Source organism: Neolamprologus brichardi, chromosome 17, assembly GCF_056152115.1.
Source record: "Neolamprologus brichardi isolate AB-2024 chromosome 17, ASM5615211v1, whole genome shotgun sequence".
In the NCBI taxonomy this organism is placed as follows: Eukaryota; Metazoa; Chordata; class Actinopteri; order Cichliformes; family Cichlidae; genus Neolamprologus; species Neolamprologus brichardi.
The window spans coordinates 3265930-3289457 of NC_142120.1; the positions used below are offsets into that span (position 1 = coordinate 3265930).

Genomic DNA, 23528 nt, shown 5'->3' on the forward strand with positions numbered 1-23528 from the left:
AGGACGAAAAACTCTCAATCAGGCCACAATCGTTTTATGTGTATATGTGGGGAACATTTCCTACTTCAAGACAACTACAGGACAGATGGTTTTCTTTACAACTTTTACTTTTTTCATGAGGTATAGCTCTCTGCCACTTTTTCTTCTTCAGGATTGACTGAACACACTAAGGCAGTTTTTCCTTAACCCTTTAAGACCTACCATAGAACCAAGTCTGCCAGAGCTTATATTATATTTTTACATGCTGTGGAGACATTTTTGGGAGCATTTCAAGTTGCTATACATCAATACAACCATTATAGCCCAAATGTTAATAATATGTCTGCATTAAGTGCATAGTAATTACATTAATTGCAAAAAAGTGCAATAAACTACAAAAAAATTGAAAATCGTTTTTGTTTTTTTAACATATATTTCTAGTTAGAGAAATTTAAGAGGCTTATCCCTCAAAACTGTAAATACAAAAAAGTTGCACAAAATAGTTTCCCACCACAGGAAATTTATTTTGAGTGTCTTCATAGTTTTATTTTTGAAATACACCAATTTTTATACACTGCAGGAAAAACGAAAGTAAATATTATAATGCAAATTTGCAAAAAAGCAGCATATGCATCAAAATAAACTATTTCCAGCAGTGCAATATGAGTCCTAAGCATCCCAGAAACGACACAGAAAGTCATAAAGTCAAAGATAACTTTTAAAAACACCAGTATAGGCTCATAAGGCCCTGATGGTAAAAAAAAACTACATTTCCGCAAAAATGACGTCACTTCCGGTTTCGGGCAGGTCATGGAGGACATGCAAAAGTTCGCGCTGATGGACTAGGAAGTGTTATGAACAGCTGATCGGATCGGCAAAGCGTGTTTCTGGAATATTATGTTTTTGTTGCTGCAAGTGCTTTTTATGCACTTTTTGCAAAGTTATATGTGGAAGGAAACTGTGACCGAGGACAAGCTGATGGCATAAGATGTAAGTACAACTCCTCCGGTTTCATATGCAAAAAAAATTACTGTGCTAGCTCATGTGGTTGCAGATCTACCGGGATTTAAAAATAGTTACGCAAAACAGAGCGTGCTGCTCTGACCGGCTTTAAAGGGTTAAGTCAATGGGAACCAAACACAGGGTGCTGGATAAAAACCACTAATGCTACCAGTCATATTCAAAGTGTTGAGGCGAATGAGTGACCCAACCCCAAGAGCAGTAAATTTAGGTCAGAGTAATGAGCGATATCACAAACTAACCCCCTCCTATTACCAGTTTTAATTTGCATTTACATAAATATCTACATTTATATAAATATGTGACTGTAAATATAAAATGTGAGTAATTTAAAACTGAATTTCAGTTTTTGTATCACTGCGGCCCACCTGCAGTACTTTTTGCGTCCCATCAGGGGGCACCGGTCCACACTTTGGAAACCACTGGAGCTGGCTTTTCTGTTTCCCTGGCGACTACATTTTGTTTTTGGCTAGTTAAAATCAACGTTACATTTAATCAGTGGACTGCAGGCGCATTGTTCTAACAAAACTAGCCAGCATTAGCTCAGAGGTCCCGACGTTTGCATCCTCATCAGAATATAGTCGCGTTTAGTCACTATATAAAAAAATAATAATAATAAATAATAGCCAAAACGCTAATCTAAAGGTTCAAAACAGCAGCGCGTAAGAGGTATCACAGCTGCTGTTCATCTTTTATATACAGTCTCAACCAGCACAGAGACGGCTCTGCGAGCCAATTAGCTCATAGCTGAAAAACACAGTTAGCTTAACACGTTAGAAATTGCATTATTTAAACAAGCTATAAGTGACCAATACAATGAAACAAATTATTTTATAATAAAATATATGTTCTACATGTTTGGTGTAGCAGCGCTCGTTGGCGTCTGTAGCTGCAGGACATTTCAGAGGACCCACTGCACTCGAGTGCAGCACAGACAGATTTTCTAAAACTCAGGAACTTTTTCTATGTTCAACTAAAAACAGTTTGACATAGTAGAAGCAAAAACGTGAACCTGAACACTGATGAGATTAAATAATTAATGAAGCCACTTTTATGAAGTTAAAATAATTGATTCATTTTGCTGTTTTGGATTTTTAGTAAGGACAGGACACATGACGCTACCATATCCAAAGGCTCTGAAGAACTCTTATTTCTCTCTGTGTCCCGTCGCTCCCTGTAGCCGAGCATCTTGTTGTGGTCCCCAAGTCTGACTCTAGGACTCCTTGTGGTTGCGGCCGTGGCTCCAGGCCTGGTGGCACCACAGTGACCTGGCAGCATCTCAGATCCTGGGAAGTTGCTGTCAGGGCTGCCAGAGGTCTGGATTGTCTCCAGCTGAGCTCGCGATCCGAGGCCGATCTTGACACGACACTGAGGTCACACAGAAAACAACCCAAAAAAAGAAACGGGGCCCGGCACCAAAAAAATAAAACTTCACACGTGTTAAATCTAAACAGCAGTGGGAGAAACTTTAGCGTGCCGCAATTTTGAGAATGTTTAGTTGTTGAAGATTAGGAAAAAGAGTCCCACGGGAGGCAGATGTAATGAGGAAAAGGAGCTGCGAGAGGAACACAGCGCCAAATGACCTCTGGCAGGAGGGGAAATGAGCGTTGTTAGGAGTTCGAGTGAATTAGCGGGGCCATTTGTATTCATGGCTATATTACAAAAGCAGAGATGGTGGATCGGGCCTCACGGCCGCTGCATGCTTTCACTGCAGTCAAAAGAAACCACCCTCAGGCCTCCTAAAGCCACGTCTCAACTCAGCGTGTCTGTGAGCGGGATTTATTTGCTCGGTAACAAGATGAACCTGTTTGAGGTATTAAGTGTTCAGGCTGCTCTGGGCAGACAGTTCCTTCCCTGATTAAAATGGGTTTTTAAGGGGGTCAGCAGAAGGGGGGCGGGATGCTAAGGATTCTTTGCTAGCCAATGTGTGTGTGCGTGAACAGCCTCTGTGTGGTCTAAATTGTAAATTGTCACCTGAGGTAACCAAAGGCGGAGAGTCTTGTTATATGTGCAGAAGGGATTTGGGAAGCGGGGTTGGCCTTCTTTGGCGGGTAGAAGCATAGAAAATTAAATGAAAAGAGGGGATAAAAAAAAGAAAGAAACAGGACAAGGATCTGCTAATGTAATCTGGCGGCCTCCCTCCTTCTGTCCATCTGTGGGGTTGAGAATGGCGAGGAATGTGACGAGCCAATTCAGGCATTTGAGACAGAGAGTGAAAAAAAACGTAGAATTAAAGAGAAGTCTGGATCTAATGTTGAAACCGATTCAGAGCATCACCTCCACAGTTCGTCCAAAATTCGTTTTTTTCATTGACAGAAAATGACAGAACTGCTAATTGGGCCCAAACGATGAACGTGATCTTTTGTATGTATGTGTATTTACCCATCACTGCCCTCACCTGGGCTCTTGGTGACCAATAACAATAGCATATTTTACATCCTTTAAATAAGCTCATTTTAAATAGTGGAGTTATTGATCAGTTTGGGTTTTTTTTTGTGTGAACTTGTATTTATCTACAAAAAGATTCCACAGGACATTTTTAAGTAATATTAAAACGTAAGTCAGTCTGTTTTCTAGACCTCTGCATCACCACCTGAAGTCTGCTCCCTTCAGCGGGCATTACACCAAAGTTTGACCAATCACAGCAATGAGGTGTGACGTTTCTCCCACTGAAAAGGCTACGTCCGGATGATGGGATTGGGATTTACTTATCTGGATGATTGAGCATGCATTGAGACATTTTAGAGCAGCGGTCCCAAACCCCCGGGCCATGGACCAGTACCGGTCCGTGAGTCGTTTATTTTGTTGTATTTATCCGCGACCAGTGTTGGTCAAGTTACTTGGAAAAAGTAATCAGTAACTAATTACTGATTACTTCCCCAAAAAAGTAATCCCGTTACTTTACTGATTACCTATTTTCAAAAGTAATTAATTACTTAGTTACTTAGTTACTTTTTTAAAAACACGATTTACAACCTGAATAGGTGATAAAGCGATAGATCTTTCAGCTCAATTCTACTTTTTCTACATAATCCATCATACAAAATGTAATCAAATGGAAAAGTCTCTTTTTAAAACTTGTTTTATTAGTTTTAATCTTTTAACTTTATTCATCAAGTAAAAATTTAATTATATGCAACATTCTCTGACTGGAAGAAATTTGTTTAACATTTAAACCTATTTTCTGCACATTCCAGCACATAAAATAATTATTTTTTGTGTGTTTACACTCAGTCTTTCAAATAGATGCAAGTAAAACACAGCAGAAAATAAATAAAGTCAAAGACTAGCGGTCCTGTTGCTCTATTTTCACCTGTAAAGCAGGAGTGGGGTAGGCGGAGGTTTACCCTGGTGCAGGTGTGCTGCGGTCAGTGGAAGAATCCGCGAGTTTCTCTGTGAGTTTCCCATTACGTCGTAGCTACTCGGAGCTTGTTTGGAAGTTTAGGGGTTTTTTTCGCTGTAAAAAGAAGTTTTCTTCCCACGCACAACGGACACTAATGTTTTTGTCACTTTTTATGGAATCAAACTCAAAGTAAGGTCAGTACTTCCACGCTTTAAATGCTGCACGCTCATACTCTCTCTGCACTCGATATATGATCCATTGTTGATCTGCACACAGCTGTTGTCACGAACGTCGCACTCGCTTACGTCACTGTCATGAGACATTCTCGCAAAAAATCACGGTTTTAGTAACGCAGTAATGCAGCGTTCCTACGGTAATTTAATTAACGTTTTTGCAATAGTAATCCCTTACTTTACTCGTTACTTGAAAAAAGTAATCGGATTACAGTAACGCGTTACTGCCCATCTCTGTCCACGACACTTTAATGGCCAGTCCGTGGTGCAAAAAAGGTTGGGGACCGCTGTTTTAAAGGACAATATCCCTGAAAAAACCCAAAAACAATGCTTATGGGTAAGAATAATGGTTAATAGAAACGTGAACTTTTAGGTTGGTAGCCGGCAGCTGAATTCAGTTTTCTTACCCCTCCCAATTCGAGTACATAGTCTGTTTACCTTAGAGCAGGGGTAGGCAACTCCAGGCCTCGAGTGCCGGCGTCCTGGAGGTTTTAGATGTGTCCAAAATCCATCACAGCTGATTTAAACGGCTAAATGACTCCTCAGCATTTCTGAAGTTCTCCAGAGGCCTGGTAATGAAGTAATCATTTGATTCAGGTGTGTTAACCCAGGGTGCGATCTAAAACCTGCAGGACACCGGCACTCGAGGCCTGGAGTTGCCTACCCCTGCCTTAGAGTCATGTGTCCATGTCTCTGGAGACTTTGTGAAAGGAGTTTCACATGAGTCAGTGAGTCAATGAAGCTCAATTCTGACCAAAGACAGCGATACTGAGGTGAGTTGTTGAGAATATTCTGAACCTCTCTTTTGGTAAGCGCTGCTGTTTTTTCTTTGAAGTGGGACACTTAGTGAATGAACTCTCATGTAATGTCAGCATGTAATCAAACTTCTCAGAGGGAAAGTGTGATTTTTAGGACACTTGAGCCCAACATTAGCTTAGAGGATAACCTTTTATCCAAATGCCCGTCTCACCCTCTGGTTGCCTGCACAGGACAACCAATCTCCAAAGAATTGCATTCCAACTTGGACTGACTGCAATCACTCACAGACAGACTAGCAACGGTTTGCAAATAACTAATCACTCTAGGGATGTGTGCTATGACCAAAATTTCATATCCTGATGAGACATTTATTTTGCCATGTCTGAGTCTGTGCTGGGGGCTGGTTTGCGGCATAACTTGCATAGTACAGTTTTCTGGTCCGTGTCAGACTTTTCATAACCAAACCATTGTCCATCCACCCATCTACATTAAAGGGGCGGCTGTGGAGCGTGTGAGCAGCTTCAAGTTCCTGGGTGTTCACATCTCCGAGGATCTCATCTGGACGACCAACTGCTCCAAGCTGGTCAAGAAGGCTCACCAGCGCCTCTTCTTCCTGAGGACTATGAGGAAGAACCACCTGTCCTCAGACATCCTGGTGAACTTAACCGCACTACTGTAAATGCTGTATAGACAATCATTCTGTAAAATAAGATAATTATAATTCTACAACTGTTTATAACTTGTTTTAATATTTATATCCTGTTCTGTACATACTTATAGCAGATTATAACAGACCTTCATACCGTGTACATTGTAACATACTCATAATAGACCCATATTTTGTACCCTCATACCTATAACAGACCCATTTCTGTAATATATCTATATATCTATGTTATTGCTGATATATATTTTGAAATATATCTATATTATGGCTAAAGCACTTCTAGATGGATGCAAACTGCATTTCGTTGCCTTGTACTTGTGACGTGCAATGACAATAAAGTTGAATTCTATTCTATTCTCATTCCATGCTACAGAGGTAGCACCTCATTTAGGAATAAAGTCCTCGGTTTGTTTGGACTGGTCCTTCTGTTTGGAGCTACCTGGCTCTGCGTCATCTTCATTGGCCATGCTGGTATTCTCTGTGCCTGCATCCACGTGGTTACTATAACTGCCATTTATAGTTACTTCATGTTTTTATTTGAGGTAATTTGTTTGATGCATCTTCTGGAATTTGGTGTTTGAGAATAATGCATATTATTTCAGTTTATTTTGAAAAATCTCAACACGATCTTCAGCTTTATTGTGAAAGGTTTATGTAGAAAATAAAGAAGCGGAAAGCGGAGCCACACGCTGGGTTTACCGTCGTTGTTGCTAACGACAACACATAAAAACATTCGCTTGTCCATCTGTAGTGTAATAAACAGTGTTGGTCAAGTTACTTGAAAAAAGTAATCAGTAATTAGTTACTGATTACTTTTTTCACTTCCCCAAAAAAAGTAATCCCGTTACTTTACTGATTACTTATTTTCAAAAGTGATTAATTACTTAGTTACTTAGTTACTTTTTAAAAACACGATTTACAACCTGAATAGGTGATAAAGTGATAGATCTTTCAGCCCAATTCTACTTTTTCTACATAATCCATCATACAAAATGTAATCAAATGGAAAAGTCTCTTTTTAAAACTTGTTTTATTAGTTTTAATCTTTTAACTTTATTCATCAAGTAAAAATTTAATTATATGCACCATTCTCTGACTTGAAGAAATTTGTTTAATATTTAAACCTATTTTCTGCACATTCCAGCACATAAAATAAAATATTTTTTGTGTTTACACTCAGTCTTTCAAATAGATGCAAGTAAAACACAGCAGAAAATAAATAAAGTCAAAGACTAGCGGTCCTGTTGCTCTCTTTTCATCTGTAAAGCAGGAGTGGGGTAGGCGGAGGGTTACCCTGGTGCAGGTGTGCAGCGGTCAGTGGAAGAATCCGCGAGTTTCTCTGTGAGTTTCCCATTACGTTGTTGCGCACTCGGAGCTTGTTTAGGGGTTTTTTTGCTGTAAGAAAGAAGTTTTCTTCCCACGCACAACGGACGCTAATGTTTTTGTCACTTTTTATGGAATCAAACTCAAAGTAAGGTCAGTACTTCCACGCTTTAAACGCTGCACGCTCATACTCTCTCTGCACTCGATATATGATCCATTGTTGATCTGCACACAGCTGTTGTCACGAACGTCGCACTCGCTTACGTCACTGTCATGAGACATTCTCGCAAAAAAATCACGGTTTTAGTAACACAGTAACGCAGCGTTCCTACGGGAAAGTAACGGTAATCTAATTACCGTTTTTGCAATAGTAATCCCTTACTTTACTCGTTACTTGAAAAAAGTAATCGGATTACAGTAACGCGTTACTGCCCATCTCTGGTAATAAATAATAAATACATAAAAGAGAAATAGGGAAATGAACATAGCTGCTACAGTGACCATCAAACCATGAAAACATATTGCCATAAACAGTTTATTTTGCAACACCAGGAAACAAACGAAAGGGTATAATAATAATATGAAACGATAGATGTTTTCATATCATCATCCGATATATGTCGTTAACCGGCTCCTTTATAAACACAGACAGATTGGTTGCAACATGTTGCCAATCTGCACCCACCAGTACAGCTCCGTTATAGCGCTACATTAAAGCGAGGTTGCTGAGCACCTGTGTCTTTTTGCAGCTAACATCACTAAGTATGGAGGAACTTCTGAATTGCTCTTTCTAATCTACGAGCTTCTGGTTGGACTCTGAATGTCGCTGCTATTCTGTCCATACAACTGCTGCTTTTGCCTGGAGCTAAGTGAGTTAATAATACTCACCATTTCATCATCTACTAAATGTATTTGCTGAACTTTATGCAAAAGGTCATTTGGAGTGGTTCACTTGTGAGATCGAGTGTTACTGCAAGTATCAGTGTCCTCGAGGGTATAATAATGTGTGCAGAAGTATTAATTAGATCCTCCAAGACTAGTAAAATATGTTTTATAAAACTGTGATCCTCGCCACGATGACGGTTCAGTGTTGCATTACAGAGAACACGCCAACGCTTCTCAGTCCTCCACGTCCGCTCTAATTGTACATTTATATTTTAAGCGTCTGGCTCCAGCCCCAAACTACTTCCAGTGAGTGCAACAGTAAAACAAGCTTAATAAAATACGCAACCGCCAGCAGTTAACGTCCCCGTAGCCCAATATTAATCACCGCTAATGAATCATCCGCCTTTATTGACCACAGTCAGAGCTCTGTGATGGCAGAGGAGAGGAACACTGCTCCGTGGCTTATCAAACTTTGGCTGCCGCGACCAGCGTTCCCACTTTGAGCCGAGCAGCCTGGCTGGAGGTTTTGGCAGCAGAGAGCAGAGAAGCCAAAGGGCTGACTACAGCAGAGCAGCAGGGGATAAAACGCCAGAACTACTGTACCTTGTGGTGTGTCACTCTGCTCTACTGTAGGCTGTACAGCTTGTGCCACGTTGCACGTTTTTCCTTTGCTGTCCATACACAAATGCCAAGTTAGGCGAGGGTTCGAAGAACAAGAGAAATAAAGAGAAATAAGGATAAAAAAATAATGGAAGATAAATAAATAAGTACAAAAATAAGTAAAGGAAGACGAGTGTGGTTTGCAAATGTTGATGTAGATGGATGTACAAGGAGCTTAATGTGCAAAATGAACTTAGTGTCTGACGTGCAAATTGCAGTTGAGGTAGGTCAGCTGTTCAGGAGTCTGACAGCAGGGGGGAAGAAGGAGCTGTTGAGTCGGGACGTTCTGGGTTTCATACTCCTAAACCTTCATCTGGAGGGCAGAAGTGTGAACAGTCCGTGTTGGGGGTGTGTGGGGTCTTTGAGGATGGAGGCGACGCTCCTCTGGACTCTTCGATGGTAGCTGCTCCACAGAGAGGGCAGCTGTGTGGTGTTCAGTGTCCTCGCTGATGTGGATGCCCAGGTACCTAAAGCTGCTCACCCTCTCCACCTCACACTCCTGGACAAACAGCGGCTGGTGAGGCCTCTTCTTCTTCCTCACGTCCACAATCATCTCCTTTGTTTTATCAGTGTTGAGGGTTGTTGTCCTCACACCGTGACGCCACACCGGCATTCTTAACATTTCCTATGTTTAGGCAGGAAGTCCATAAAGCGCCAAGACTAATCACATGCATTTGTTGGACACTAAGGTTCAGCCGGCTAAATCACCAAATCAATCGCTTTCTTGCCAAATCTTGATCTTGGTTAAGGATCTTGTCAAATGCAACAGCCAATGTGCATCTTATCCTGCTTTGCTAGTGCAGTGGCAAAAGTGGCGACCGTGGCTCAGGGGGTTGGGAAGCGTATCTGTAACTGGAAGGTCGCCGGTTCGATCCCCGGGTTCTCTGTCCTGGTCGTTGTGTCCTTGGGCAAGACACTTCACCTACCGCCTACTGGTGTTGGCCAGAGGGGCCGATGGCGCGATATGGCAGCCTCGCTTCTGTCAGTCTGCCCCAGGGCAGCTGTAGCTACAACCGTAGCTGCCTCCACTAGTGTGTGAATGCGAGAGTGAATGGCTGTATCCCAATTCAGGGTCTGCGGTCTTAAAGGCCGCATTTTAAGGCCGATTACGTCACAGCGACGCGACGAAGGCTGTCCCAATTCGAAGGCTGCTCGAAATGCGTCCTTCATTCCCCTGAATTTAGACTTCGTGACCCAACATATCCCAGAATGCATAGCGCGGCGGTGGGTGTGGATAATTTTGCCGAAAAAAAACAGCGGATGAGGGGCGCCGAAGAGTAACTTAGTAAACTAAGTACTGAATATTATGTCACTTATTTATGTGCAAATGCTTCAGCCAATACCTTTTGATTAGCCTTGTCTCATGCTTTCTTGCTTTGTGGTAAATCTTTGTTCTGTCTTCACTGAGATATTTGAATGCTAATCAATCAATAAACAGAAACAGAAAACAGAACAAATGTTTAATAACGAAGAACATTAAAACATTCCTGTTGGCCACATGTCGGCAAAGTCATGTGACATTAGTGACGTTTGTACTAACTTGGTTTTAAAGCCTTTACTTTAAAATATACGTCGTTCAATAGCTGAGCTTAATCTTACAGAGAATGATCAAAGCTCATGTAGAAACAAACAAACAAACGAACAAAAGATTTTCTCCTTCATTTCTGTCAAACAAAGCTGTATGAAACGTTTCCAGCTGTTAGTATCATGGTTGCTAGGCAACCTGGGCAGCGCGACGGAGGCTAGACCGTCCCATTTCACAAGCCTCGCACTTCCGGCCTTAGCGGCCTTTAAGTACGCGGCCCTTGTGGACCGTTAAGGCTGCGTACTTTAAGGCTGCAGACCCTGAATTGGGATACAGCCAATGAATAGTGGTATTGTAAAGCGCTTTGGGTGCCTTGAAAAGTGCTACATAAAAATCCAATCCATTATTATTATTATTATTATTAAAAGTGTCATGGAAAGTGTAAATAAACGCCATTTTGGATCGCTTATGAAAATCTAACAGGGTGAAGATTTTCCAAAACTCCATTTTTGCATTTACATGAGGATATGGAAAATTGAGATTTAATTCCCCAACTTCAAAGGTGCGCGCCTTTAGCTCCTTTTCTGATGTCACATTACGCGCCATGTTACCATTTGCAGGTTTTTGATTGGCTAACATTTCTTCACAGTGTGTGTTATAGCGCCACCTGTCGCTCTGCCATGAACTTGAAATCACTTGACATCATTTCTTGAGTTTTCGTGTTTCAAATGAAACTTGGAACAATCCACATTTAAAAAAATACCCGTGTAAGTGTGGAAATAAGAAGCCTAAGAATCCCATTTGGCAGCAACAACTGCTGTCCTTGGATAACAGCAGGTCCAATAGCCAAGCGTGGCGTGCTGGAGTGAATGTGGTGCATGCATAAGTAGACACATTGTGTTTTTATGTGTATCTAATGATAAGAATGAGGCTGGATTTTTGCAATAGCTACATTTATGCTTTCAGGCTTTAGGCCTAGTTCACATTTGTGTTGCCTTTTACAGCGAGCATCAGCTGAGACAACACTGCACTCAGTCAGCAGCAACCCACAAACCAGCTGCTGCAATCAGCAACCGTGCAAGAGCTAAGAGACGCAGCTCTCCCAAAGAAAAGATCGCTATCCAAGAAGATGGGCATACAACAACGGTAAGACAGCTACACAACAACCTCACACAAAAACACGAGGTCCACGAAAAATCTGTGAAAAACCAACACCTCGGGTGAAAGCACACACGGACCTCGTCCACCGTGAGAAAAGAAGTAGAACGACGCCTGTGCTGCTCTTCAAGATAACGTCGCTCAGCAGGAATCCTGCATAACCAAAGTCCAAAAGGAGGAGAAGGAGAGAAACATTCCCTCTGAGAATTTCTGGATGAAGGGAATCAGTGAGATGGAAAAGCAAGAGAGGCAGAAAAAGGCACAAAACTCTTCATCAGCAGGATCCAACAGCTTCAGGTGCGCAGCCTGAGCTGATCGTTTGATTTCACGATAATGTTCTGTTGGATCCCAAAAGCTGGTTTCAGAGTTTAATGCAGAATCCTTGGTGATTTTTTTTTTTTGTCAAACAGCTTGTACTTTAGAAAAGGAGCAGGAAGGAGAGGAGGAGGAGAAAGGAAGAGAAAGACTTGGGGGAGATGGAGGGAAGAGGAAAAGGCAGAGGAAAGACAATGAAAGAGGGAGGAGGCACAGAGGAGTACGGAGCAACTTTGATTCCTACCGTTTCCCCTCTCCACCTTCCTCCATCTGTCCCCTAACTCAGCGGTCCCCAACCTTTTTTGCGCCACGGACCGGTTTATGCCCGACAATATTTTCACGGACCGGCCTTTAAGGTGTCGCGGACAAATACAACAAAATAAAACTAGTACCGGTACCGAAAAAAAGAAGATTTATTCATAACACACATGAAAAGACCCAGGAAAACCGAGTAAACGATAAAAACGATAACAAAATAACGCTGAAAACCGATAAAAACCCTGAAAACTATACATTTCACACCTGAGCCTCAACTCTCGTGGCCCGGTACCAAACGACTCACGGACCGGTACCGGTCCGAGGCCCGGGGGTTGGGGACCGCTGCCCTAACTCATCCCTCTCAGAAACTGCCTCTATCCTCCAGCAACAGCTCTCCCATTGCTCCACCACGTCCAGAACACTGTGTGAAGGATTCAGGAGACAGCAAACCAGAATCCTACATCTCCTCCATTTTATCCCCATCACACCTTGATCCTTTACCCCCCCAACCCTTTTTCCTTACACAATACCCTTTACTCGTCCCTCCATTTTGCTTCACTGTTTCACTGTAAACAGTTATAATCGGCTGTAAATAGCTCAATAAAATGTAATCGATTACATCTAAATCTACAGTGTTTTACTACTAGCTTATTTTAGATTTCAGTGTGATCGGAGGACTCAACAAATGAATATGGATGGATGAGGTCATGTGAACAAAAAGTGTGTGTTCATCACTCATGTTAATATTTAAATGCATCTCAGCACTAGGGCTGCCACAAACGATTATTTTGATAGTCGACTAATCAGATCATCATCCATTGGACGTAAAACATACAGCTTATTGCACCAGCAGCATCTGCTCTTATATAACTATCATTAGCTTATAGCTTTAAGTGTTTAAGGTATGTGCTAACTAAAAATAAAGACAAGATGATAGTTTATTAAATTTTAATGAAATTTGCAGATTGTTTTGGTGAAGTTTAATAAACTCCTTTCTATCTAAAATATAACAGGACACCGGAGTAAATTCTGGAGCATCTCACACTTCTGATAATCAGCTGTCTGCTTGACGTTTATTCAGCTGTGTAAAAACTATAACTTTAATCTCAGCCAAACCGATTTACTCAGGAACAAATAAAATACTACAAAAACCCAAACAATAACATATAAGTTATCTAAGTGACTTATATATCATGTTTAATCTGAGTAGCGAAAGACGGCGGTGGGTTTGAAAACGATTTGCCGGGAGTCCGGTGTGCTCACGGCTCTAGTGAGCCTTGCCCCCGGCTAGCTATCGAGCTAGTGGCTAACAGACGTCTCCGAAAACGTCGGAGCGCTTTTGAAAATATGTGGTGTCTTGATAAACTGAGCAGATATTTGAGGTTTACACAGCTACATTCTCGCCTGAAAATATGTTAAACGTTTATTTTGTGACCCAGAAAGAATAATAAGAGTAATATTAAAACTAACTAGCTGCCGCCATTGTTGGAAACTGAGCTGGGCTGCGCTATGAATTCTGGGACACAGCTTCTTCTTCTTCGGGGTTTAACGGCAGCTGGCATCCTTGTACATGCAGTGCTGCCATCTTCTGTTTCAGTCCGTTATTACACTCTTAAATCCTACTACTTATTCCTGCGTCTTTTGTGATCTTACAAAGCTTCAAACGACGCGTCGACTATTAAATCAGTCGTCGACGATTTTGATAGTCGACGTAATCGTGACTAGTCGACTAATCGTGGCAGCCCTAGTCAGCAGTGATAACTGGGTTACGCTGACAACAAAGACAAAAACAAATATTTAAAAGACACTTTGTATTTCTATACCCTCTAATAAAGTCCTCACTCCTGCTGGTTCCTAGTGCACAGTTTAGACATCCAAGTCAATTCAAGTCAGCATCTGTAATTTTGCTGACTGCTCGGGTTTTACTGCATTCCCAGTTGAAAGTATAAAGACAGTTGAAAGATTACACGACTGCCCTGCTAATCTCTAATCTAATCTCTAAACTCACCAGATGACAAACATTTTGTTTTCAGATACAGTCTCTTTTCCATGAAATGTAACTCTCGCCACACTTCAAATATTAAACTATCAAATCAAACTTGAATCTCTTAAGAGATAAAAACAGATTAAAGAGTCAAATAAATCCATGAGTGAACTGATTAATATCTTTCATTTTCATGCACATGGATATATCAGCTTGTTACATTTAATGGCTATTTGCCTTGTTACACCACATAAGCCCAACATGTAAAGTCCATCTTCTACAGCTTAGAGCGTACTGTGCAAAAACCTTGGGCTGTCCCTCTTTTTTTCTATTTTGCAAAATGGGAAACAGGTGCAGAAATGTATTGAAATATGCACAAATCCACAGATTTGTACAATTCTAACAAGCTTGAAAGTCAACATTCGGCACCACATTTGCTTGTCAAATTTTGTATCACAGCCTGGACTCTCTTAAGCTAGCTTTCTTTTTGTTTCTTTAAATCTTCTTTAAAGTCTTCAGGAATAGTTCTTCAGACTTCTTGAGGGCCATTCAAAGCTCTTCTTTGGAGTTTGCTCCATTTTCGGTCAACACGATCCCACACTGCTTTAATAATATTGAGCTCTCGGCTCTGGGGAGACCAGTCCTCGACTGATTCTGTTCCTCTGAGTCTTTTTCTATCCAGGTATGATTTTTCTGCATGGGCAGTGTGTTTAGAGCCATTATCATGCCACTGCCAATCACTCTTTCCTTAGTAAATCGACTTCCGTGGCGGATAGTACTTTCCTGCATTCATAATCGACAAAATTTCCAACACCACTCGCTGGTATACGGCACCAAGCCATGACACAGCCTTCTCCGTATGTTAGTTTCCCTGTCAAGAAGTCATTCCTTAAGAATGGCTTCTTGAGTTACAAGAATAAGATTCAGAATAATAAATGATAAGCTAAGCCCAAATAATCTGGCAGTGAATGTCAGTGTTTGTGAGCGAGGCAGCAGTAACACCATCTGTAACCAATTTGGCGTCTCCACCATTACAGCAACATCATGAAAAATATTCAACCCCCACAATAACCTCAGTGTCAACTCTGACAACAGGTGGCATTGTAACATCAGCACCGTTCGCCTTCTCGGTCGGCAGTTATTCTCACTTGATTTGTAACATGGTCAGACTTCTTCCCATAACTCCCCATACGCAAAAATATTTCAAGAGGAAAATTAATTTAATGAGATAACAAACATAGATGGTAACGCTGCTAATTAAAAATAAAACATCGATATTGTGTGTATAATACGCACATGTAATTGTTCTTTTTGGATGATTTGCACAGTTTAGGTTACATTTAAGGATTCTCTTTTATTTTTATTTTTAACACCGTACAGTTATTGCTACTATTTTATTTCATTTTCAAATTTTCTATAGCTACAGTATCATAACGATAGTTATTATTAATATCACTTTTGTTATTACTATTATTTTGTTTTGTCTCCTCTGACTCCCATTTTGCTCCACTGCTGCTAAATATTAGCTGGATGTTAGCAGCTAATAGGAAGTACATACGTTTTGGTTTGTTTTGCTTAGGACTGGAAACAGTGCAGTCCAATTGCTGAAAAGTCCATTGGAAAAGTAACATTTTTAACTACCATCTAAAGTGCACTGCTTGGGTTCAGGCCACTTCATTGGTTGATCCAGTGGTTGCCTAAGAAAGACAAATCATTAGCCAATTAGTGCCATCCAAGCTAAAACCCAGGAAGAGTAATAACTGAAATTACTGGTACCCATCTCAAAAGCCTAGGTGAGTTCCTTCTGGAGTTATCGCAGTTACCACACTTATAGGAAACGTGACCTCTGACCTTGACCTTGAGGTTGAGGTCACTAAGATTCTGAGAGTTTTAGTACACACCTATTATGTCAACCTGAAAGTTCTACATTGCTTTGTTCTGAAGTTATTGCATTTTCAAACCGATGTGTCCACATTGCCCGCCTACCCGCCAGGGAAACAAGGATACACTATCAGGCTTTTACAGCTAAGGCGTAAAACGGAAGAACAATAAGTAGACAGAGGTGTAATATCAACAACGGCAATCATAGAACCGCATGTATGAGCAAAATATCTTAAATTAAGTTGGATTTATCCTTGTACATGGGTCTCTAGAGGTTAGTTAAGACTAAGACTAAATCCTGTCCCATGTGGAAATGGTTTAGACTGGAGGAAACGTTATCTCACAGCATACATTTCATTTATGAAATTAATCATAATCCAGACCGACTCTTTTAGGAGCCCATTCTTGTGATTCTTGGAACAGGGTCGATAAAACAACAAAAATGGCTTTGACATCGAACAAAAACGTTTGGTCAAGAGTAGGGATGGGTACCGGTGTCCGGTGCCATGATGGCACCGGTTCTGACATTAACGGTAGTAACCAGACCAAAAAGCAGCGCACATTTCGGTGCTTCTTTTCTGTGCTTTTTTTCCCTGAGCTGTGATACACTTTAGATTCTAGCCAATCATTTTACGTTTCCGAGGATAGTAGGCGGGTCCAGGTATGTACGTTCTTTTAGAGCAGAGCTACAGATTAAAAACGCCCAAGGCGAAGCGGTCAAAAGTCTGGCTGTACTTCACAGCAAAAGATGCAAACTCAGCAGCTGCAACAAGTGCTTTAAGCTGATACTGTGATACTGTCAAAGGAGGTAACACCTCAAATACGATGAAACACCTGGCGATGCATAGCGCTTTTTTAAAAGCCGAGAAATGCGCCGTATTTGATAGCTTGCTGCGAGACCTCACACCGTGCACATCTACTGCGGGTGTGGTGCCGAAGAGGAGAGTCCTGGCCCCTAGCCCTGCCAGTGTAGCAGAAATGATGATGATGATGATGCAGCAGCAGCCGTTCTTCTCTGCGTGAGTAGCTTAATGTTGTTCGTGTGTAATTTACGTTGAGTAGGCTAACCACGTTATTACATTAATGCATGTAAGGTGAACTAGCAAACACCATCATAGCTACATGCGGCTGTCTTCATGTTTGATGGCAGATACTCCCTTCACCCTGGCCAAAAAGGCTAAAATGACCAAAGAAAAAGTGGAAAACAGTTAAACATGAGAGGTTTTTGGACAAAGTTTGTGTTTTTTCCATTGTTTAAGCACTGCTTCCAGCCAAGAGTGATACCATATATGCCCTATAGCTGCAGAAAAGGCTAACATTGTTATCTTTTTACAAAAAAACAGCTGAACATGAGAGGTTTTTGGACCAATTTTGTGTTCTCTATTCTTTAAGCACCGGCACCGTTTCAAAAGTACCGGTTTGGTCCTGGTATCCAATAAAACCTAAACGTTACCCATCCCTAGTCAAGAGCCATTCACTGATCATTGTGTGCAAGTTTTCCTAAAATGTAACCAGTACTACAGGAAGAGAAGCCATTCTTGCGCGCTAAAGAATGAAAAGTGTGCTAATATTTTCATTTTCGACCCAACTGCTCAGTACGTCACTAAAAACACCAAAGACATGACTTGTGTGGAGTCCAAGCTTGTCACCATCATCAGCCCACAACAGCTGTACTGAAAGGTTTCATGAAGTAAAAGCAACATGAGGTCTACATGTTATTTAGAAACATTTATGCAAAAAACTAGCACAAGTAGATTAATAGCAACAGTCAGTTTTGCCCGAGTTCTAATTCGGTCACTTAGCTACAACTCCTGCTTGTTCAACATGCATTTGCAGGGTGGAAAAACCTCACGGTGACGCTGTGAGAGCCAGAGATAAAAGAAAGTTCAAAAGCACATGAAAACTGTGACCAAAGTGAAAAGATTAAACAGTTTTCCACTGTCACACAGATTTTCCTGCAAGGATAAAAAAATTAGTAAGCAAGCCGTTTTTAGTTTTTTCAAAGGCTAAATCGCATTAAAGCATTGATTTTATAGAGTCTCACTCATGCCGGGGGAGGGGGGTTGAAACACAGAGCCATGCTTAACAGCACTGAGAGAAAAGAAGTGTGCAGGCTCACTGTGGCACAGTATATATTGGATGGCCCAGTGCGAGTGTCTTACCTGATCACTTTGGTGCCACCTTTATTGACCTGCATGTCCACCATACATCCCGAGTTAACGTAGGAAGCCAAGTTGATCTCTGAGAACTCTGCCTAGGAGTAACGAAGACAAGGCATGTCAAGATCATACAACGACATGCACAAACATTTCACAGTCCCTTTGAATCAGTGTCTGCAGGCTGGAAGAAATATGGACACTGTGTTAGACTGCATTCAAATTTGACTTTATGTTGTTTGTGAAAAACCAACAACCAACAAGATAGTGCTACAACACACTCTTTCACCCCCATTTTACATTTCTGCACTTGCATGGAAATGAGCAAAATACAGAGTGACAAAGTGAGCTGGTGAGAGAAGGCTAATTGAGTTATTCCCAGTCAGTGGCCTCCTGGACAGTGAGGGCCTTGTGAAAGGCCGTAGCCTGGCTACCTAATGACTCAGTCAAACTTCCAGAAATACTCAGAAGGAAAGGCGACAGTTGACTTCTGGGAATGGACTTTGTGCACGATTGGGAGGGATGATTCAAATTTCCTTGTACTGATTGTCACAACAGCCCATAAATCTATTCATGTTTACTGCTTTGGACCAGATTTCAGAGTAGAGTAAGAGTAATTCTGTCAGATTGATAACCAAGTTACTGCAAAGGATTTCTCAAGGTTTCCTAAAGAAATGATCAAAATAGTAAGAAACTTTGTTGCAGCTAGACGGCAATGAGGAAATAGGAAATTACTCCAGTGTGTGCCAGAACACCATAACATCATTAATGGGTGTGCGCATACTTCTGACTGCACCATTCAGTGATGCTGGTCAGAGGTACATCAGACCTTCCTTTCCCCAAACAAGCTCCAACCATTAGAGAATGATCTCAGCACATATGCAGGCAAAGAAAAGCTCATAAAGAAACTCTTTGTAGACCAGAACTTACACAAAACCCAGGCGAACCTGCTAAAATGGGAAAACAACAACAAATGTGCCTTTTGGATTTGTGCGTGGAGGTCACGTTCAGCATCGTGCTCAGGTTTAGAAATCAATGAGGTCCAAATTTGTTTTTGCTAATATCTTATGTTTAAGGTGAAGCACGTCAAAGAACCAACAGAAAAGGCTACACTTCAGAGGAGACGGGTTCCTAGAGTTGCAAATAATCAAAACCGGAAATTTTGAAAGCTGTAAAAAACTATATTTTATCATCTTCCTTCTTTTGTGGGAGTAAAAAGAAATTTGAGCTCTATGTATAGCATAATACTGAAAGTAAATACTGAAATTAAAACTGCACAAAGGAAAAAGTTACTTACTCAGTGGCTCTGGCCCTACTGTGCCTCTGATTCGCCCATCGCTCCTAAATCAACCTATTATCCTTCCTTGTGGGTGATTTATCAACCTAACCTTCTCAATACATCCCAGTAAGAGGGACAGTAGGACAGGCAAGGACTTAATAAAATGTTCAAATTAAAAGTCATGTGGCAAATGAACACTGATTTGTCTCAGTTTTATTGTCTTGTTTTGGAAGAGAAATTACCGAGGTCCAGACCTTGGTGACCTAATATCTGTGGTAGGGTCACAATTTGGCATAAACAACATGAAAGCATGCCTTGTTTGCTCAGTCAACAGCTCAGGCTGCTGGTGGTGTAATGGTGTGGGAAATATTTTCTTGGCACACTTTGGGCCTCTTCCTACCAAGTCGGAATCGTTTCAATGCCGCTGCTTATCTCAGTATTTTTGCTAATCATGCCATTCCCTCTATGACCACAGTATATCCATCTTCTGACTGCTGCTTAAAGCAGGACAATGCACCAGGTCACAATGCTCAGAACATCCTAAAGTGGTTTTTTGAACACGACAAAGAGTTCACTGTCCTCTGTACTCAAATAACCATCACAGTCATCAGACTGGGGGTGGCTGTAGCTCAGGTGGTAGAGCAGGTCATCTACTGATCGGAAGGTTGGTGGTTCGATTCCTGGCTTCCCCTAGTCAGCATGCCAAATATCCTTGGGCAAGATATTAACCCCAAATTGCTCTCCGATGCATCCATCGGAGTATGAATGTGTGTGAATGTTACTTAGAAAGCACTTAGATCAATGTGCTTGTGCGAATGGGTGTGAATGGGTGAATGCGCAAGTTGTGTAAAGCGCTTTGAGTGCTCAGAAGAGTAGAAAAGCGCTATATAAGAACCAGTCCATTTACCATTTACCATCTCAATCCAATAGAGCAACCGTGAGTGGAACAGTAGACTTGAATCATGGGTGTGCAGCAACTGTGTGATGGCATCATGTCCATATGGAGCAGAATCTCTGAAGGATGTTTCCAGCATCTTATTGAATCTCTGCCAAGACAAAAGTGGATCCAACCCAGCTTCTACTAAAGTCTCTGCTGAGTGTATATCTACCTCTAACCATTAGACGAATGGTTATGAAGTTATGATTAGACCTTTACAGTCAACTGTGGCATTCACCCATATGGCAAACTTCAACTCCAGGACTTAAAAATCAACCACAAATTGTGGTTCAGCTCCACTTGGGCCTCATGTTCTCCCCAAGAATTCCCATATCCTCTAATTAAATAGTAAATGGACTAGTTCTTATGTAGTTTTTCTACTCTACGTGATCACTCGAAGCAAAGCGCTCTGAGTGCACGACATGCTTCATTCATCCAATTCTCCGATGAATGCCTCAGAGAGTATCTTGAGGCATTGCCATTCAGTATCTCACCCAAAGACTCTTTGGCAAACAAACTGGAACAGCCAGAGACCAAAACACCAAACGTCCAGTACGTAGATAACTTTCTCTACCTCCTGAGCAAGTTTGTCTGTTCTTTGCTAGCCAACATTAATACCTCTTTGTGTTTATAATTGTGAATTACTCATGCTAGCTAGGATTAGCTAAAAACTCTCCAGCTGTACCTTCTTGTACAAATACAGTCATCATATCCACTTAAAAAACGCATGTTTGCAGTCATTGGTGCCCCTACAGCTACTGTAGTCAGTTATAAAGAGTTGAATTGCATTGTACAGCAGAAACAATATGTCTGCGTAATATAACCAAAGCTACACCCTAAATATGCAGCTCCAGCCTGTTTGTCAGACCTCATTCCTCACTCTGAACATGCTCTCTGCTTTCCCTCAGAGGAGAGTCTGTCAAGCTGTGTCACTGTAAACTTCCATCTGCCGCAGGTACAGAACGCCCCTGGAGGGACACCGAACAGCAGTCGGTTGACCTCAGACACGAAACACTGCCGTTTGGTAGTCGTCACATCAGTTTCAAGTATGAGACATGACACTCACGTAGTGGATTAAATGGGCCCTAAACAATTAGCCTGCTCTCTGTGGAAAAGCAAAAAGTCAATCTGAAGTGACGTGGTCGACTCCCGAGCGCCACATTTCACAGGAAACACGGCTGCATTTCCTGGTATGCTAATCCCAAGCCAGCTGTGGCAAGCGACCATTTCATAACCATTTCACAAAAGTGTCAAACAGAGAGGCAAGCGTTTGTTTGGTTCTCAGCTCTGCTTTAACTGCTGCATGACTACGCCACGAGGACGACATACTGAAAACACTGCTTTTGGCTGGAGAGCCGGACCCAGAAAGTATATCAAAATGTAGCACACCTAATGGGCTACATCTGAAGCCTCTGTCAGTGCGCCCCAGGGTGGCTGTGGCTACAATGTAGCTGCCATCACCAGTGTGTGAATGTGTGTGTGAATGGGTGGATGACTGGTTGTGTAAAGCGCTTTGGGGTCCTTAGGGACTAGTAAAGCGCTATATAAATACAGGCCATTTACCATTTGAAGATACTATTATTATTATTCTGAAAAAAAAAACAACTTCCTATCTTTACAATTCAAATGTTTCCCAAGGACACTCATGGGGTGAAAAACACCTTCCCACAGTGATATCTGGCCTTGGGAATAAATCCCAGCACACATGTACAGCACATGGCTAATGACATATGGCATTCAGCTAATCAAATACGTTTATGACTCGAGGGCTGACGGTTTAAATCATGGACTTGTTAGACGCAAGAAACCCTTTGCAGCTGGTCTGACAAATCGGCATTAAGGTATGTCACAGTTCACAGCTTGGAGAAAGTTGTAGTTACCTGCAAGAATGGTCAGCAAACCATATTTTTATGTTTTGCTTTTTTTTGTTCACAATGTCATTGGTAGACTGCTTTTATTCTACCAGTGTAGAACTCTTACAAAATCCCAAATTCATTACACATTACAGAAACACAATTGGGCATTTAGCAGCTAAGACATTTCCCCTTAGGTGTTGGCAGACAACAATACAGATAAAAAAAGAGTCAATATCAGATTTAGTTTACAATTCTAACAAGCTTGAAATTCAACGTTTGGTCTGTTCTCTGTCAAGATGATCACACACTGCTTACATAATGTTAAGGTTCGGGCTCTGGGGAGGCCAGTCCATGACTGATAGTGTCCCATTAAGTCTTTTTCTATCCAGGTATGCTTTTACTGGACTGGAACTAGATTTGGAATCACTGTCAGACCGAAACGTGAAGCTATTACCAATCAGTTGCTTTCCAGAGCAGTATTTTTCTACATTCATTCTTCCATCACCTTTGATAAGATCATCACTGGATGAATTCAGCCAAAAACCACGACAGCCTCCACTGTGTTTTGATGGTTATACCTTTCTCTTACATATTAATGCTGCACAATAGCGTTTAATATTTAGTATCTACTGTTATCTACTGCTAGCTAGTTTATTGTGATGGTGTTTTTATTATGTTGCTCTTTTTTTGTTTGCTTTCTCTTCTGTTTTTTTTCCTCTCCATACAGGTGATCCAGGTGTTTTGTTTGTTTTTCTTTCTTTCTTCCCCCTTTCTCACCGTCTCTTCTCCCCTCTGGTTTTCTTTCTCTCCCTCTCTTTCTTTCATTCTTTCTCCCTGTCCTATCCCCCAGTCATGTCTGTCCCATTTGTAGCAACCGAAAATAAAATAAATACATAATTATAATAAAGGTCAATCAAATGGACCAATATGGCAAGGCCATGATGATCCACTTGGTAAAATAAATCCGCTTGGCATCTTTCTTGGCCTTCAGACAATAATTCTGATGCTAAAGATCCAAACGGGACACAAAAAAAAGAAAGAAGAAAAAAAAATTAATGCTGATTTTAACCAAAAAATGTAAAATGTGGATTCATCACTCATTTTCAGTCCAGTATTTGTGTATTTTAATAAGCAAATAAGCTTGCATTGCTAGTTAAGCAAATTGGTATCTGGACATCCTCAAGCTGTGTTTTTCATCTGAGGCGTTGCCAAGCTTTTTGAGACTCACACGGGCTTTCATCTACATAAAAAGGAATATTATCAGGATAGGATAGCTCTGTGGCCCATGTAAACCTTGTATGGGGGAGTAA

General features: G+C 41.3%; 1 protein-coding gene across 1 annotated transcript in view; it reads right to left on the minus strand.

Annotated features, from left to right (window-relative positions):
* Positions 1-23528, minus strand: part of syn3 (synapsin III) — a 150010-nt gene that overhangs the window by 85946 nt on the left and 40536 nt on the right. Inside the window, exon 4 of the mRNA XM_087830457.1 lies at positions 18153-18244. Coding sequence (XP_087686583.1) covers positions 18153-18244 — 92 coding nt within the window. The remainder of the gene's footprint in view (positions 1-18152; positions 18245-23528) is intronic.